This window comes from Mixophyes fleayi, chromosome 3 (genome assembly GCF_038048845.1).
Source record: "Mixophyes fleayi isolate aMixFle1 chromosome 3, aMixFle1.hap1, whole genome shotgun sequence".
In the NCBI taxonomy this organism is placed as follows: domain Eukaryota; kingdom Metazoa; phylum Chordata; class Amphibia; order Anura; family Limnodynastidae; genus Mixophyes; species Mixophyes fleayi.
Window position 1 is genome coordinate 146,717,054 of NC_134404.1, and position 18,587 is coordinate 146,735,640.

General features: G+C 38.1%; 1 protein-coding gene across 1 annotated transcript in view; it reads right to left on the reverse strand.

Moving 5' to 3' along the window:
- Positions 1 to 18,587, reverse strand: part of HMGCLL1 (3-hydroxy-3-methylglutaryl-CoA lyase like 1) — a 97,253-nt gene that overhangs the window by 9,253 nt on the left and 69,413 nt on the right. The window contains exons 8-9 of the mRNA XM_075200607.1: positions 16,296 to 16,484; positions 8,739 to 8,864 (exon numbers count right to left, since the gene is read on the reverse strand). Coding sequence (XP_075056708.1) covers positions 8,739 to 8,864; positions 16,296 to 16,484 — 315 coding nt within the window. The remainder of the gene's footprint in view (positions 1 to 8,738; positions 8,865 to 16,295; positions 16,485 to 18,587) is intronic.

The following is an 18,587-nucleotide window of genomic DNA, read 5'->3' on the forward strand; positions in this document are numbered from 1 at the left end:
CCCTAGTTGGTTAATTTAGGATATGAAACAACTAAAGCATGCTTAAGAGAAAATGAGAGATTTCAGAGGAAAATAAAATGTTAAAGATTTCAATCAAAGAAAACAAGATATATGAATATTTAATCACAAAGGTAGCTAATTCAAGGATGACTTCAGGCAGACTTCATTCTCATTGAGAGTGCTACACTAAATAGACGGCAGGTAGGAGAAGGCACACCATGGCAATCAGGGTTGAGAGGATCTTTGAATGGATCTCATGAATGATAGTGTGAATTTTGTCTGTAAAGTAAGAGGCACAATCAGTCACAAGTGTCTGCATTACTATGATGAGAGCAAGGTATGTGAGCATACCTTTATAAATACACAGAGAAGACATATATCAGGGAAATAAAGTATATTATGTGCCTACAGCATTTTCATTTACTATATTTCTCTAAAATATTAAAACAGAAATGAGTTAACATAAATGTAATAGCTTTTATTTGATTAATTTCATTCCCAGTTTAAAAATTCCTGATATTTATTATTAAACCCATTATTAAAATGCTGGAGGCACCAAGACTCTTGTTAAAATGAAAGGTCTGGTTTAGGTCAACGTAGAATAAACTATATCATACAAATAGAAAAATAACTAATGTAGTTCTAGTTTCTGCTTACACAGCATACCCCATATGGTTAGTTAGAAGCAGAAGCAGTTTGTAATACTGGCTATTTCCATCACCTAGAACCTTTAATCAATCAAAATAAACAACCCTTGAAAACTTATTTTTTCTGATTTATTTACTGTCAGATGACTACAGCTATTACTGCGAAAAAAGGACAGTTCCAGCCCCCTGCTCCCTACCCCCACTTTATGCAATAGTGATCATTCGTACATATAGAACTCCTTTTAAGAGGTTTTTTTAGGAAATTTGTACTTCCATATTTTTAGGTATTACATTGGCGCAGCAAATCACAACACTACAGCCCTGCTGCGCAATGTTGCAAATCACGTCATCATGCTGGGGTGTCGGAGCAGCAATGATGCAAATCTCTGTAAATTGTGCAGCAAGCCTTGTTTACATAGTGAGGTGGGCAAGATCAAGGAGGGTTATCTGTTTTTATATAGACATGATTATGATATTGGTTTTGTTCTTTCATTATTTCTGCCTTTCCGGTGCCTGATTTGAAAACTGCACACACACTACAGGTTATCCACCCGATTACCGGGCCAATCACACGATAAACAACCTTTCGTACGGTTATCGCATTAGTGTTCAACGATTATCGTTCTGAAGCACATCGTATCATTTGATTTTATAAACAGACTAAAAATCTCGGTCAATGATCTAACGATGTTGTTCCAATTCTGCAGTGTGTACAGTATGCACTCAAGACCAGAAGTGTAGGCAGAACTCCATAGAGTTTACAGAGTCACAATATTTCCAACTGATGGTTAGGATAGATGAAGAGCCCAAATCTGAAGGTAAATCTTGTAAAATGTGTACAGTTTGTACACATGAATCGCATGCTGATCGGGACTTTCAGTCGTTGATAAAATCATTAACTATATCGCATTGGGAGACATTTTCTGTAGTGTGTTCTCAGCCTTATTCTTTAAAATATTGAACACATATAAATGCTTTGACGCCAGTGGCTCAAAGGTAACCTGACCCCAATTAGAGAATTCAATTGATGCTCAGATAATTTCTGCGTGTTTATGTGACGTTAAGTTTCAAGTAGAAGGGGATAGGTCACCATGTAGCCAATCTGAGCACCTAAATGTTACCAAAAGCATAGAATACCGATGCAGGTCTCCTACCACACTGGTGCAGGGAGACTGAGGTGTCAAATGTACCTCTACAAGAAACAGTTCATGCATTCTATTTAATTACAGTAATCAATTATTATTTTTTACATGAACACAGATGTTTTTACTGCCTAACACGGTGCAACATTTGTTTTTGGTTTCAATCAAACACAATTTAACTTTATGATATCTATTCCTGAGAAAACTTGATAGTCATACACATATTCAGTGAAACATGTACCATCTTATCTAGCTCTTATTGTGGATTGCATTTACACATAAAGAGGTCACTCAATATGTGAATGTTCTAGCAAATGGTATAATGGGATTTTATTTTGAGATTTTTTTTATAGATCCATTTTAGCAGTTTGCAGAGTCTGTGCGGTGCCCAGCAGTTCATAATATTTGTATTGTAACCAGGAAGCATAAAGTATAGTGAGGAAGACAGATGAGTGTTATTTACTCAATGCACATTAACAGCTTGAGAGAGAGCTACTATTATAATGGCAAAACAAATATATAAATTGGTCAGATGAGTGTTGAACAGAATGACAGTACTACTGTCAGTGAAAATCATTGAATACACTATAGGATGTACATTTTATATAGTACAGATACACTTAGATAACAGGCATAATCAAGCATGAACAAGGCACTTTCAGACTTGAAGCAATTCATGCTTAAATTGTCCTGCATATAAAGTACTAGGTTTCCTGGGGCAATACACATCTGGTTTAAATAATGTACTACTGATTACCTGATAATATACTGAACAAATGAAAGGTGCAGTGAAGGGGGAGTGTAAATACACCATAATTGAGGGGTGTTATATTACACTAGAATATATTTCTAAATTTTAAATCAGGCACTGCCTACAGTGGTAAGCAGTTAGAAATGGGAATATATAGAAAGCATAATACATTTTTGTAAAATCACATAATTTAGTACACTAAATACTATTCTTAGATTGAGGATTTAAGTCTTTATAGCACTGATCACTGATAGCATAGTAAACTTTCATTGAAAAATATGGCACAGGAACAAAGCAATTGTAAAAAGTAGGGTGATATATTTCAAATGACTGGACATTTGGTCCTTTAGGGGCATATTCAATTGTTGTTTTTCCGCGCCGCGGAAAAACAACTACAGTTAATACGGTAATAGCTGGATTTCAGCTCACGGCTCAGGGAGCTGCGAGCTGAAATCCAGCGAGTAAATTACCGTATTAACGGTTTTTCCACGCACGATTACCGTAATAACGGTAATCGTGTGCGGACCACGGGATTTTCGGCGATCCTGCAAACAATTGAATATGCCCCTTAGTGTCTTATCAAATGTGAAGTATATGAAAAAAATGGAGAGACAAAACAAAAAGAGGTACTTTGAGGAGCTTTACTTGACCCTGCACAGAATGATTGAGCGAGTTCTGAAGTCTGCTCTAGGCCAACTGGAAATAAGCTTTTCAGTAAAGATGGAGAATTCTGAATGACTTCAAGCAGAACCTTCACCTTAATAATCCCAACAGACAGCGGGTCAATGTGCCCCAAGACTTTCCTTATGTAACTACCTATAGCCTTATAGACCAGTGCACTCAAGATGGCATCCTGAGATGTATCCCTAAATAGATGTAGCTTTAGAGAAGAACTCCAGTCCAACTACTTGAACTGACAAGCCTATCCTAATTCATAAAAATACTCCTGACAAAGAGGGACTTTGCCACAATGGCGGCAGACATACCAAATGCTCTAACTATGGTTGTCACTGACCTCCATTTGGAGATCCACCAGGTGTCCTCTTGCCTCCACACTATGTAATCAGATGCTGTGCATTACTCTGAGACCATTCATGAGCTCCAAGCAGCATTTCAACAGCACTCACAGCAAACTATATTGTTTCACCGTTGTTTGTAGGAAATGGACAACTGTGGTAGGTGAAATACGGAGCTCCTGGAGAGTATCTACCGAGACCAAACCTACAAGCAGTTTTTAATGGTAATTTTGACCACCCACCTGAAACACCTATGTAGCTCGATAGAGCCTAAAAGACAACAAGACTGAAGGATGATCTAGTCAGTCCACCAAGAACGTGATCTGCTGTGTTCACAACTTAAAACTGAAAGAGGACATCTTTGTAAGAGCTACATGCTCGTATATATAAATTGTTTATATATAAATTGTTTCTAAGGGAGTGGCTTGTCACATGCATCTAAGAGAGGAATAAACTAATTGCCTGACAGTCTGCAAGTAAAAGGCTGCAGACTGAGTTACATACAGGTGTAGCATTGCACCAAGATTTAGTTACATAGAGGTTTGAGATATATGTGTTACAAGCTGAAATGTAAAATGTGATTTTACTTACGTGCTTTCACAGTTTCTTTTCCACAGCTAACAGAGCTGACAAGGTGTGTCTACAATCAATAGGTTACAGAACATCTACAGGGAACTCCTTTTAAAGGCAAAGGGGGAGTGTCACCTGTCTGTTAAGTCAAGGCTGTGGGAGGAGGGAGGAATCACAGTCTGACTGTGTGTGTTAGGGAATTTAGACTGTAAGCCCCAATGGGTCAGGGACTGATGTGAGTGAGTTCTCGGTACAGTGCTGCGGAATTAGTAGTGCTATATAAATAAATGATGATGATGATGTATATAAAGACCTGGATTGGTGTCACAAGTAGGGTGCTCTTGTTAATATATATAGGATTAAGGTCTTGAGAAGTATTTTTTTTTATAAAGCATTGATGATGACAGATACTAAATAAAGACCTAAGATACCAGCTGAAGTAATAATAGTCCAGATTTTCAAGTATCTGATGGTCACAATTTTTTTTTTAAAAGAGCACGTGTGTATAGGGATTCCTGGAGCCAGACATGTAATCAAGAATAAAATTGATTGACCAATGGGCTTAGAAGCTTCCAGCACTAACATTTACAAAACTTTGCAATAAATCCCAATGTTCTCCCAATGCCTCTCCTAGCTTCTTCTTCCTAAAACTCTATTTCAAACAGCAATATTGTCAAAGCATTAACAATGCTCAGCATGAATGACAATAACATTATTATTATTATTATTAATTTTTTTTTATAGGGCGCCACTGGGTGTCTGCGGCGCCGTACAGGGACAAACGAAATTACAATACGAGGTGAGACAGCGCAGTACAGTAAACAATAATCACAGTAACTCAGTGAGCACAGGGCACAGCTAGAGGGGTGGGGAAGAGGAGAGGGGATGGTCTGCCAACAACGGCACCTAGGAGGGAGGGCACGGATGAGAGGGAGACCCCCAGGGGGAAGAGGAGGGAGCGAGAGGGGGCGGGGGAAGAGGGTCCTCGAGGAGGAGGCAGGGAAGCTGGCGAGCAGAGTTGAAAGTGGAGAAGACAGGAGGAGAGAAGACCCTGCTCAAAGGAGCGTACAACATCAGTGGACTCCTAAAGAAATCAGTGAACCTGTTGCAGTGGAAGAAATGCGAAACCCACTTAAGCAATATTCAGTATTATTGTTTACCTTCTCGAACTGCACACAAAGGTGAATATTAAGTTTTTGCAACAGTTATCTTTTAAGTATTTATGAAAGCAAAATCGGCATGTATGAATGAGCATATGTAGAGCATCAAACAAATTGTCGCAAATATCACTAGAACTATGGCAGACTGAGAAAAATGAGAAGATTTTGAAATTTAGAATGACAAATGAAACAAATAGTTTGGTGAGAAAAAAGGTAGAGCCTGATTTACATCCAAAGGGATAGAAGACATAGAGGACGCAATGTAATTCCTTGCTACTCCAGAATGAAGTAAAGCTGGAACTGTAAATTAATTTTCTTAAGCCAAAACCACATTTTAAAAGGCCTATTAACCTGCTTAATATGCAGGAGACAAGTCAAAGCTGAAGACACCGTCACATGTTTGTTAACACACTTTCATAAAGCAGTGATAAGGGCTGTATCTCATATGACACTGGGATGATCTAATTTTTCCCAGACTTGAGAAGCCCAGATTAGGGACTCCAGGAAAGCAGAGATGATGAACACAACTTCAGTATGGTCAGAGGAAAAGTGTTACAGTATTACATTACAGCACTGGGAATCCGCACCGGGCTACTAGATTTTGTTGGAACTGGAAAATCTAGTCTTGCTTTCCATCATTTTTGTTAACCTGCTGTGACAGCTCTAGCACAGATGAGGTTGGCAGAGGCCCATCAGCAACGTCCATCGTCTGTTCAAACATAAGGATTGGCACCAGATTATGGGCCCTCTGTGCCTCTAGTGGTGGACACTAGTTCCTTTGGTGAAGAATGAGGAGGTCAAGTTCTGTGCCCCAGAGCACCCCACAAGGGGTCTTGGACTCTAAAGCAAAGATAGCACATTATGCAGCTCCCAAAGCCCCACTACAAGGCTGTTTACTACCAGAAAGTGGGGTTAAAAATCATTAAACAAATATTAATTTGGAAAACTATCAAGAAGTTCAGGTGCAACCCTCCTACCAAGTCAGCCTTACCCATATAATAACTAGTGCAAGCTTAATATAGAACATCCTCCGATGGTTACAACATTATCAAATATACAAAAAAGAACCAAGATGCTGTCACTCATTCAGATGCTTTATAAGTTTCATTCCAGAATAGCCATAGTGTACAATATTTTGGTAGCTACACCCTTCCTCGGGCAACCATTAGGGGCAGTCAGAGGGCTTCTACATGTAAAGCATATATAAGGGTAGCATTTTTTCCTAATATTTAACGTTAAAATGTCATTTGAGAATGAAAATTTATGCATACTGAGTTTATCTGTGTTTCTGAAATTAAACAGTTGATTGATTGATTCAGCTTACTTTACTATTTGTATTCATTATATGTGGTACAATAAACCTTCAAAGAAACAGTAAGGAAATTTATGATCCACAACAGTGTAAAACATCTGCAGATTGTTGTGGTGTTACATGACTACTATTGTACAATTACCAGAAAAGATAAGATACAACCGCACCAGGTGTAGTTTATAAAGGGAATCCCTCACTTAGGGCTAGATTTACTAAGCTGCTGGTTTGAAAAGTGGGGATGTTGCCTATAGCAACCAATCAGATTCTAGCTAGCGTTTTGTAGAAGGTACTAAATAAATGAAAGCTAGAATCTGATTGGTTGCTATAGGCAACATCCCAACTTTTTCAAACACGCAGCTTAGTAAATCTAGCCCTTAGTCTTAATTCTGATTATTCAAGATAATTCATATAACCCTGAAGGGTGCGCCCTACACACAAGAGAATATAGAGAATCATAAAGAAAAAGGATGTGTTTTTTTGCGGGCACTCCACAATAACACATACATAAAACATAATTTTTATTAGATATATATTAAAAATAAAAATGAAGACAACAAGGATGGTCGGAATGAGGAGCAAAATAGTTAAAGACAATAAATTAAAAAACTATACTTATGATTACAATGCAAAATGAATTTCATTGCTATGCTGCCACTATCATAGTCAATAAATATGATAGTATTAAATCCATTATGGTATTGATACTGATTAAAATAAATTAAGCTTGTAACAGAGGGCGGCAGGCTGGGCATTATAGATAAATGCCCTGAGCTTTCAAAGTACTCAAAATGATCTCGCAATACAATATATTCGCTGAATTATCAAAACAGCGTGCTACATACAAATTGGTTTGAATTAAGTTGGTAGATACTCTTTTTATATAGTCTCTCCATGATCGCAGGATTATGTGAAAATCCCTACCTAACACAAATCTGGGGAGCAATCCGGGAATGTATGATGTAATGTTGTTCTTAATGAGAAAGCAAGGAACTAGGTACCATAAGTAAAAGCCCTAAAGTTATTTAATGATTTCTACATGATATTCCAGTTGGATTGTATAGATTGTATACTAAACGGAGATGATTGAAGAGAAATTCATATATTGCTCTTTGAATACCTATTCCCTGGGATTGCGAGATTATGTGGAAGTTCCTGCCTTATAACAATCTCGGAGGCGATCCAGGAGTAGGAAAAGAAATGGAGATGCATCGGATTTTAGTGTAGCAAAAGGTAGATGCCAACGCGCGTTTCAATCACAGGCTTTTTCAAGGCAGGGAAAAAAGGAAAATGCCAGAGAGCGACTTTGAATCTGTAATCTTTATCATTATCATCATCATCAGTTATTTATATAGCGCCACTAATTCCGCAGCGCTGTACAGAGAACTCACTCACATCAGTCCCTGCCCAATTGGGGCTTACAGTCTAAATTCCCTAACACACACACACACACACACACACACACACACACACAGAGGGAGAGACTAGGGTCAATTTTGATAGCAGCCAATTGACCTACCAGTATGTTTTTGGACTGTGGGAGGAAACCGGAGCACCCGGAGGAAACCCACGCAAACACAGGGAGAACATACAAACTCCACACAGATAAGGCCATGGTCGGGAATCGAATGACCCCAGTGCTGTGAGGCAGAAGTGTTAACCACTTAGCCACTGTGCTGTCCACTGTTATGTCACTCATTCATTTTCAGTTTTATTAGATAGATGGGTAACACTGAAATCTCAAGAGGATTAGGTAATACACCCACTTTCTGCAGAAATACACAATAACCAAAACCCAGTTTTATGGAAAGCGAAGTAGCACCACTGTAGGAACCTGTGATTATCCCACTGCTGTACCGTCACAGCGGTGGAGAGTGTTTAGGATAACAAAGACAGAATGTTTCCAACAGAACAGCCATACACATGCCCAAGGCTTGCTGCATATGCCACAGAATATAAGTGCATTATGTACTTTTCATAGTTGTTAAAAGCTTCAAGTCTTCTATTGTAACCCCTTTGTCTTCCTTATCCTGTGCACTCCATTTTTACCAACAGATCTAGGAAAAACATTGGTGGGTCTTAACTCCCAAAGTAGCAATATGAACCAAAACGCCAAGGATAAGAAATGTAAATAAAATGTTACCGTATGAATACCAAGGCCATTCAGCATGTAAAGTACATCTTCTGTTGCTACATTCCCAGTTGCACCATTTGCATATGGGCATCCACCCAGTCCTGCGACAGCGCTGTCCACGACACTAACCCCCATCTGCAAAAAAATAAAAGTAAAATCTGATAATATGCATTCACACAATCGCATATATAGGAAAAGACATACTGAAGAATATAAATGCTAATTTGTAAAGCAAGTAGCTTTGCGTATAGACTAGACTTTTTTTTAAGTTAATATAAAATTTGTGGTGCTTTATCTATCATATAGAGGCGGAAAAGGTCATGACAGTGTAAAATATGCAGAAATACAGAATCTCTCTGTATTTGCCCAAATGAGCACAATTGTTGGCCTCTCACATTCATAAGTGCTAAGCGCTAATATATAAATCAGTTTTTGGAACTGACCCCATAAAATCAATCTGCACCTATCTTTGCAAGATTACAGGCCCATTCGCATGTTAGAAAGGGTAAAAGTATCCCCATAAGGTACATCTCACTACCCCTTTAGCACCCCTATTCAGGAGATCATGAGAGTAAGAGGAAATCAGGAAAATGTTTAAGGTATGTGTCACTTAGTGCTTGAATGTTTTATTACACTGATTGAAATAAGCACCTTGGCGTGGTGGGTGGCTTCAACATACATTTGCAAATGTGTGCAACTGAGACTTTTGCATTTTTATCTACAGTAGAAATAGCAGATCTGTTGCTGGCTATGGCAGTGTGCTGAGGGAATTTGTCTCTGTTTTTTCCTTTTAGGATAACCCCACCCTTTCATGCACCTGTTATAGCCTATAAATTGATTTGAGCAACTACCAGTTCTTTATTTGTCTGAGAGGCATGTTGGTGTCAGTAGCTGAGGGGGAGTACTGACATTGGATTGCTATTTGGAGGTCTCTGGGGTACCTCTTTGGTAAGTTAGCTCTCAATTTAAAAACACATATGTATGGCCCAAATATATGGGACTCTCATTGTTTAGAGTAGAACCACCCTATTAGCAAAAGCACCTTGGCGTGGTGGGTGGCTTCAACATACATTTGCAAATGTGTGCAACTGAGACTTTTGCATTTTTATCTACAGTAGAAATAGCAGATCTGTTGCTGGCTATGGCAGTGTGCTGGGGGAATTTGTCTCTGTTTTTTCCTTTTAGGATAACCCCACCCTTTCATGCACCTGTTATAGCCTATAAATTGATTTGAGCAACTACCAGTTCTTTAACTGATTGAAATAAGCCTAAAGATATGCACCATATAAATTCAAAAGTTGCCCTGCTGAATTCTGACTGACATTTCATAAGTAACTATAAAATTGTAATCCATTTATGGGAAAGAAAATGCTACATGGCCTGCGCTCAGCAAGGAATTTCCTCTTCTCCCCCTCATTAATCTCAGTTAAATAATCTCATACTGCAAAATAAAAACTCATGTACCTAGATACAAATTGTTAGGACATTTTTCAGATTAGCTTGAGAAATGTTTTCTGGGAGACCTTGAATGAGGCTATTGTTATAGTGCCCTCTGTTGTCCAAATCATCTATCCTAGATTTTAGCACTCTTGGGTCAGTGGCTTGGGAAGTGATAATGTCCCTTAATTGTAAACATAGGTCTTCTGTTGCTTCTTTGCCCTCTTCTACTTCTAAGCTTAGGGAGATCAAACTGGATAGCAGTTACCTCCTTCCTTTGGTGTCTTATAGATGTTGTTTTGTCTGAAGAGATTTGATATATGAGTGATGGCATTAGAAAACAAGTCTGAGACACTGGCTTGAGAAAGACATTCAGGGGATGCGGAGTGCAAGGGAGAGTCATGTGTTATGGCATCAGACTTAACCCTCGAGTTGGGGATTGTGAGAAATTTTTTCATATCTGGTTATAGAAAATGATCTCTGGTTTTGCAAATTCCTTCTGATAATCAATTTTCTTATCTTTACCGATAATGAGAATAACTGGGGCAGTTATTTTCACTGGAAGCCTTGATGTGATATTCATTTATGCCGGTTTCGATGACCATGGCCTCCCATATAATAGTCAAGCAGCCATTATGAGGGAGAAAGGAACATTTTTAAGTGACTGTGGCGCTATCACCCTCTAAGTAAGTTTCCTTGTCTCAATAGTAGATTTATTGTTAAGTTGTCATATAAGTAGTTTGGATTATTTGTCGTGCCTGTATCTTCAGTTATGCCGTATGTGAGTCTCTTTATTCAACCAGTGAGATTACTTTTAAAGTTCTGGAGAATGTATGGTGAAAAGTAGTGTATTTAGGGCAATTACATCAAATGACCACCAGGTGGAGCTGTAACTCTGCTAGTTAATTGAATATTGAAGTGGAAAGGCACAAGGCTGAAATGCCAGCCAATCCAGAGTTGTATTCACAACAGTGATAGAAAACCAATTGCGGCTAGATTGGATGGAAGGTGATTCCCATCATGAGGAGCAGGACTCCATGTCAGGTGTGTCTCCTGTATTTGTAGGCCAATATAAATTGTGAAGCTGGAAGGTGACAGGTCTGCAGTGATGTAAGTGGACACCTAGCTATCGCTTTCCTCTGTCAGGTACAATTTTACCTTGCAGATTGATGGGAGTTGTATTGCATGGGTCTCTGCAGCTCCAGTGTGTTTAGTGACTAGAGCCCTTACAGCATTGACATGTGATATTATGTGATGGCGCCTGTTGGGCTTTGCAGTCGGAGCGAGTTGCAGATCAGGGTTAGTAACGGGTGTTGTAACTGCATATGTCAGTTCATTTGTTCATGTCACTCCTGACGAGATGTGTTGGGGGTTCTATATTCCTGAGGGGAATATCAGCTCAATAGGCAGATAGAGAGGACCCGCTCCAGGTGCTTTAGGGACCATGTTGATAGCGGGACAGTAGGCCATTGCTGATTATCACTCCACAGTATGGAGATTAGGGCTCAAAACTGGTTTGGCCACTCAAGTTACCCCATGATTAAACCCGATGATTAAATCACACATACGTGTAAAGATGAGCAGGTATTCTTACTAATTATTAAGCTATGTCTTCTGCTTTTTTTTTTTTGAGTAAACATTTTTTTTGAATCTTACAAGTGTGATAAAAGCATAACTAGAAACAACATGGACAGTTTTCTCAGATATACATTAAGTTTAATTTGTAAGAGCTGCATTAGAGATTATACATACACATATGGCTTCAAAAGATACAAATGAAGTTATGCTTAATCAGTGATATGAGTGGGAGATGTGAGAGGGAATGAAAGGAGAAGAAGATAGAGAAATAGACGGAAAGGAGTGGGATAGGGAGGGGAAGTCAGTGTTCACTATGGAGTGTGTTGGCAGGAGTGAGTGGCACAAGTGATGTACCGTCCATGTAGGGAGGTAGAAGATCAGTAAGCTAAAGGTGGGGGAGAGCCATGATGTGCGATCCAGGGAGTCCAGACCCGAGTGAAGGGAACGGGGATATGACGTAAGATGCTCGTGATGTGTTCCATATGGTAGACCTGCCAGATGCGATTAATATTAGAAGAGAGAGGAGGAGGTTCAGGATTTTTCCAAACCAGAGTGAGCTGACATTTTACTGCACTATGAGTATGTGTGTGATAAGCTTTTGGGTGTGTTTAGGGACATCAGGCAGGGGGCAAAGTAGTAGAGTAAGAGAGAGACGTAGGACATAGCTTAATAATTAGTAAGAATACCTGCTCACCTTTACACGTATGTGTGATTTAATCATCGGGTTTAATCATGGGGTAACTTGAGTGGCCAAACCAGTTTTGAGCCCTAATCTCCATACTGTGGAGTGAAACTTGAGTGACAGTGAATGTGTATGTCTTCGGCTTTAACGGATCTCACTCAAGATGCGTCCAGCACAAATGGCTTCAAGAAATGCTAAGAACGCATTTGCTATGAAGCACCAGTATCAGTTAAACTTGAACAACTAGCTAATACACAGGAATGTTATTTGCTTCAATACGCTTAGCAAATACTTATCTATGGACAAGCAGTAACTAAAGTCTCAATAGGTGTCTTTTGCGAATCTTTTGCAAACCTGCAATGTGTATATATATATATATATATATATATATATATATATATATATAAAACAAACTATATATACTATATATGAGTGTAACCAAAACCCTTACATGAGTGCTGAGATGAAGTACAATAAATAACCCAGATTCACAGATTTTGGTAATAGTAATTGCTGCTCTTTTCTTTGGGATACCTGTGTATCAATTGCCATAATAGTAAAAAACAAAACAAAATAAAAGAGTGCTTATCACTTAAACCAAATAAATATACCACCATAAATATATTAAAATGTAATATTAATAAAATATTTTTTGAATTTTAATATATTTATAGTGGTATTTTTATTTGGTTTAAGTTATATGGGCTCTTTTATTTATTTATTTATTTATTTATTTTTGCTATTAAGGTTGTTCATCATCATCGTCATATGCAATTTACACCTGTCCTTCTGACAATCCCGAAATTAAAAACGTCACGCCTCTTTGGGTGCAAGGAGTCGTAAGTGCCAAAAAGTACCCAATTATCAAAATTTTACATATAGCTATTACTATTACATCTACTGTATCTCAATATCCCTAATTCTAATTATAGAACAGCCTAGCAATTTTCCAACCTAAGAATCAGAAAGCCTAAGGCTTAGCATATGGTTGCCCACAAATTAAGCTAATTCATACTTTGTATGTCTCCTTTATCATTGCTGCCACAGAACATATTATAAGATCATGAGCAGAGAACTGCACGCTATTTATATTTCTATTTGTATGTGATTCTTGTACGGGCATTGTTCCCACACTTACAGCTGAAATGAGAAAATGAATAGAAAAATGTATTAAACTTGTCCACACACCAATTATATTATTTTTGTCATTGTGGCCTGCTGTTTGGAAGATGACGGACTACACTGCCATAAAAAGTATTGTGAAGCACCGCAAAGAATGCTGATGCTATATAAATAAAAATTAATTTAAAAAATAAATGAAAAACAAAAAGCTGTCAACACGCTGTCTATCTAGCAACACACTCGAAAATTATTATTATCCTTTGCATTTTGACGAGATCATTGTGGGACATCACTGTCCTTTTGGGTTTACACACACTACAATTTTGGGCAACTGCAGCTTGTGTGGCCAGAGTTACAATATTAGAGTATGATAAAAAAAATAATCACAGGGAAGTACTACATAAATTTGCGCTCTGCGGATACATTTTTTCCCAGTTGACAGCAAGTCTAACATGAATCAAACATTAGAAAATAAATTAATGTAAATGTATAGTCAAGAATGTCCTGTATCAGACACAAGTAATAATAATAGATTTTTAAATCCTTTAACGGCTGTAGGTGCCTTTCAGCTTTTGTGATATGTTTTCTGAAATTATTGTATTATATTTTACTGTACTACAATGAGAGAAATTACTTTAAGTAGCATATTGGAACATATTGCTATTGCAAATTAATTTTCATCTGCAACAATCCTTTGTTTAGAGCAAGAATGTATACCACCAAGGTAGGGTGTCACCACCTGTGCCAAATGCAGCATAGTGATTATGGGCCTCATTTAGAGTTGCACTATAAGGGGTATAAATACAATTTTTTTGCATGCAGGGTAAATACTGGATGCTTGTGCTTGTAGCACACAAAATCTGGGAAGCTTTATTTTTATACTGAGATTTAGGGCCTGAGTCATTAAGGAGAGCAAAGCATAAAAATGGAGTAACATTGCACCTGGGCAAAACCATGTTTCATTGGAGGGGGAGGTAAATTTAAGATGTGGGGACAGATTTATAGTTGGGGTAGGGCATATCCTAGATCAACTTCAAATTTCAGAGCAAAAATAAAAAAATAGCCAGTATTTTAACTTGTATGCAAAATAGTAAACACATTTGCACCCCTTGCATTGTAACATGGTCTGTCCCGGAGAACATTTAATCAATTTTTGCCTTACTTTCCTTAATGACTCAGGCCCTTAGAGTTGAGCTAGGATGCGCTCCCTAAGTCTAGCATATCGTCACAGAAGTTTTAAATATCTTTCCAAGTCTTTGCTGTTTGTTATTCAATACAGCTGGCATTCACAACTGCTACAAATGCAATCCGGTGTACAATATAGACAACTGCTGCCAATTGGACTAGGACACTGAAATTAAAAGGTAACAATCTCTTGAAGAAAGTCTCCTTAAAAAAAAGTTCACAACTGTTCATCAGTGCGACAACTCGAAGAAACATTGAACAGAAAATAGCTAGGATTTCCAGGAGCATCATAGCATTAAAATTTACTATTTAAAATTACTTTTGCGCATTATATTATATTGTAGTGACTGTGTGAACACATATCCTTCTGTGATGACTGGTTACCTAAAACAATAGAGCAGAACAAAAACAATTGCATTGTGTGCACAGTTATGGAGCTGCTTTGAATTACCTTAACAACTTTCTACTTACATACAGTTCTTCAAAAAGTTCTCTCAAACTAAACACTGGGCTTCCAATGACTGTCTGAAAACAGTAGTTCCATGAACAACAAATATTGTGCTTGCATATTACATGCATACTATGCTCATGTAGAGTGTGAATGTATTTACTGTACACATATCTATTCCATTTATTGTTGCTTTGCTTTTAGATTGTTTACTTTTGCTGTCTTTGGGCCTGAGTCATTAAGGAACGTACTTGCCGATTTTGTTCGTATCATCCGCAAAATCACTTTGCCCATCCTCAGAGCAAGACGCTGTGCAACAGAACGCAGCCACGTCCAAGTCACCTTCGAGCGCAAATGACACTTAATACAACCTATGATTTCGGGGAGGGAACAGGGTGGGGAATGGGTGAATGCACATAGTTAATGTACAGTAAGGGCAAGTCAAACTCAGGCGCATGCTGAAGTACGCTGGTTTTCTGCCATATCTCTTACACCAGCTAAAGGTCTAGTCTAAGTCCCGAATACTGGTTATGACGGCTTAGTATGCATGCTAAAATATGTGTTTGAAATCAGGAACAATTGTAAAAATGTCTGTTATGTACAGTAGGCATTAAAAACACCCTAATAAATGTTTTCTACAAAAAAAACATTTTTGTTAAAATGTTCATGTCTAATCATAAATGACTATAAAATTGACATGTAACATTAATTGATTTTTTTTTTCTTTTCTATGCGTTCTTTATAGATTTTAGATTCCACATAGGTATTGGATTTATCCTGCAGTGTCTTCTCTTATTGAGCAGAGCGGACCAACACTTGTATTCATCACCACTAGTATCTTCAGATGTGCTCCTTGTTGAATTCAGGCGTACGTATACCCCAATTACGTGCGCGTTAAAACAAACGCACATTGTGCTCAGTATGCGTCTCTTAATGAATCAGGCCCAATATGTTTATGTTTTCTTATTTTGATTCTAAGCTGTTTTGGCAAGGGAACACAAACTTACACTTGTTAATGTTAAAACAAATTATTTTACATTTTGCATTCAATAGCTTGCAATCTTTTATCTGGTGTTGTATACACTGGTGCACTATGTAGAATAGCGATACATACCTGTATTGCTGTAAGGATGTTGGCAAGAGCTTGACCATATGTATCGTGACAGTGAACAGCCAGGGCATGGACTGGAATCTCTTTCATCACAGCTTCAAGCATTTTCCTCATGCTGCCTGGTGTTCCAACTCCAATAGTGTCTCCGAGTGAGATCTCATAACAACCCATACTGTACAGTCTTTTTGACACCTGAGTAACAGATTATATAATTTGTAGTTTTATTAGTCTGTGTAAAAAACTAACCTTACTTTATTACTTTATTATTTATGTGAATTAAATAACTAATGTTGGAGGGCAGAATTTTCTTTTTGTTTGTATAAAACATTGCTTAAGTCACAGTTTTTACCGTGTTATTATTGGTACCTGAAACTGTTATCTTTGTATTACGAGCTGCGGTGGCTCGAGGTGTGGTTACAGGCCGCATCCCGGCCGTCATCATGATGACCGGGACGTCACTTCTGGTCCTGCTGTCCTGGCGTCACCTAGGCAACGGTCGGGACGCTCTTCATTCAATTACACTGCGGCGAGCCCAGCTGGTGTGCAGTCGGGCACGTGCACATTGGATACATATTAATTAAGCAGCCCCTGGAGCTAATTGTGTCATGTTTGATCCTGGTCTCTAATTGGATGCATTGACTAATCATGGAAGGGAGGAATTAGCCTCCCTGCCGGTTATAGCGCCCGTGTACTGCACACTTGCTGACCAGCTCTGTCCTCTGTTGTCCTGTAAATACTCTGCTCCTGACCTGATTCCTGTTGTGACCTTTGCTTTGACCTTGACCCTGCTTGAACGCTAATTGCCCCTGACCTCTGCCTGTTTGTTGGATTACCCCTGTCTGCAACCTGTCCTGACCTTTGGCCTGTCTTATAGTTACTCTGCTTGCTTCTGACCCACATGACCTTTGGCCTGTCTCTGGTATCTGCTTTCTGTATTCCGGTTATGCTCCTCCTTGCGTTACGGTTATTCTTATAAGCTTTTACTATCTAAATCCTTGGGGCATCCGAGCATCTCCGAACAACTTCAGTTCTACAGGAAAGTCGGCTGCTATAGGTGAAGACCTCTATTAGCCTGGTTCTAAAAGCTTATCTAATAGTCGTTAGCCTAACACTCTGTACATTTTTTTTATTAGTATCAATAATTTTCCTTTTAAATGGAGCTGTAAATAATAGAGAACTGACTTATCACTAATTCTTTTTAGAGGTGCTGTGATTAACATAAGTGTACCTATATATCCAACGAAGCTCATGTGCTTACGAAGAAAGATGACTGCATTTGAGGATGAGCAGCAAAAGGTAGAAGTGAGGGCATTTCTTGCAAAGTACTGGTGCACCTAGTTTTGCGTAAGTGTATAAACAAGTCTTCGTTTTGTGAAGCAAGATTATCAGATAAAGAGCATTGTAAGGGATATTCCTTACTGTGAGGAGGGACACACAGCCATTTCCACTACACAAAAGGACTTTATATTTGCACAAGCTCTGAGCTGTTTGTGATCAGGTTATGTCCTTTACTTTTAATAAAATGCATTTTACGCCTTCCAGTTGCACATATCTATGTGCACTTTGTAACATTTGTATAATTGTACTGTAATTTTGTATATAGAATATAAAACATATATTGTTTTTATATGGTAATGTCCATTTAACAACTAGGTGATCACCAACTGATATCAATTTGTTAATATTTAATTTAAATTCTATAGCATTATATTGGCAAACAGTTTCTCTATGCCTAATTCAGAAGCTAGGAACTAAAACCTGAAGCCAACCCTTACAATTTAATGGTAAATGATTAAACAGAAAATACATGTACAATTCAGAGAACCTTGAAGTTTTAACTGTATAAAAATAAGCAGGCAAAAATATGTGTAATGAATTTAAAGTCAAGCACTGCAGACAAACTGCATTTCCAATCAAGCAGCTTTCAGAGTTTTTATTGCACACAGGAGCTTTGGACTGTAGTAGCCAAACAAACAGCTGTTAGAATGTCTTACAAATATACCTGCATCATTTTTAGTATGTAAAACTCTACTGGTGTGTCTATATATAAGATTATTTCTAACTTGTTATTTAGTCCTTTTACTAATGTGCATTAAATTCAGTCACAACTGACTTTAACCGATTGTACAAATAAGTGATTTGTGATGGCTTAGAATTGATATGATTTGCAGCTATCTCAAATCAGCTTTCTATACACAGGATGTTGAATTGAAGAAGTCCTTAAAATTATAGTTAAAATGTTATTATTGAAAATCACATACCATAACTACCCCCTCCCCTCCAATAAAAATAATC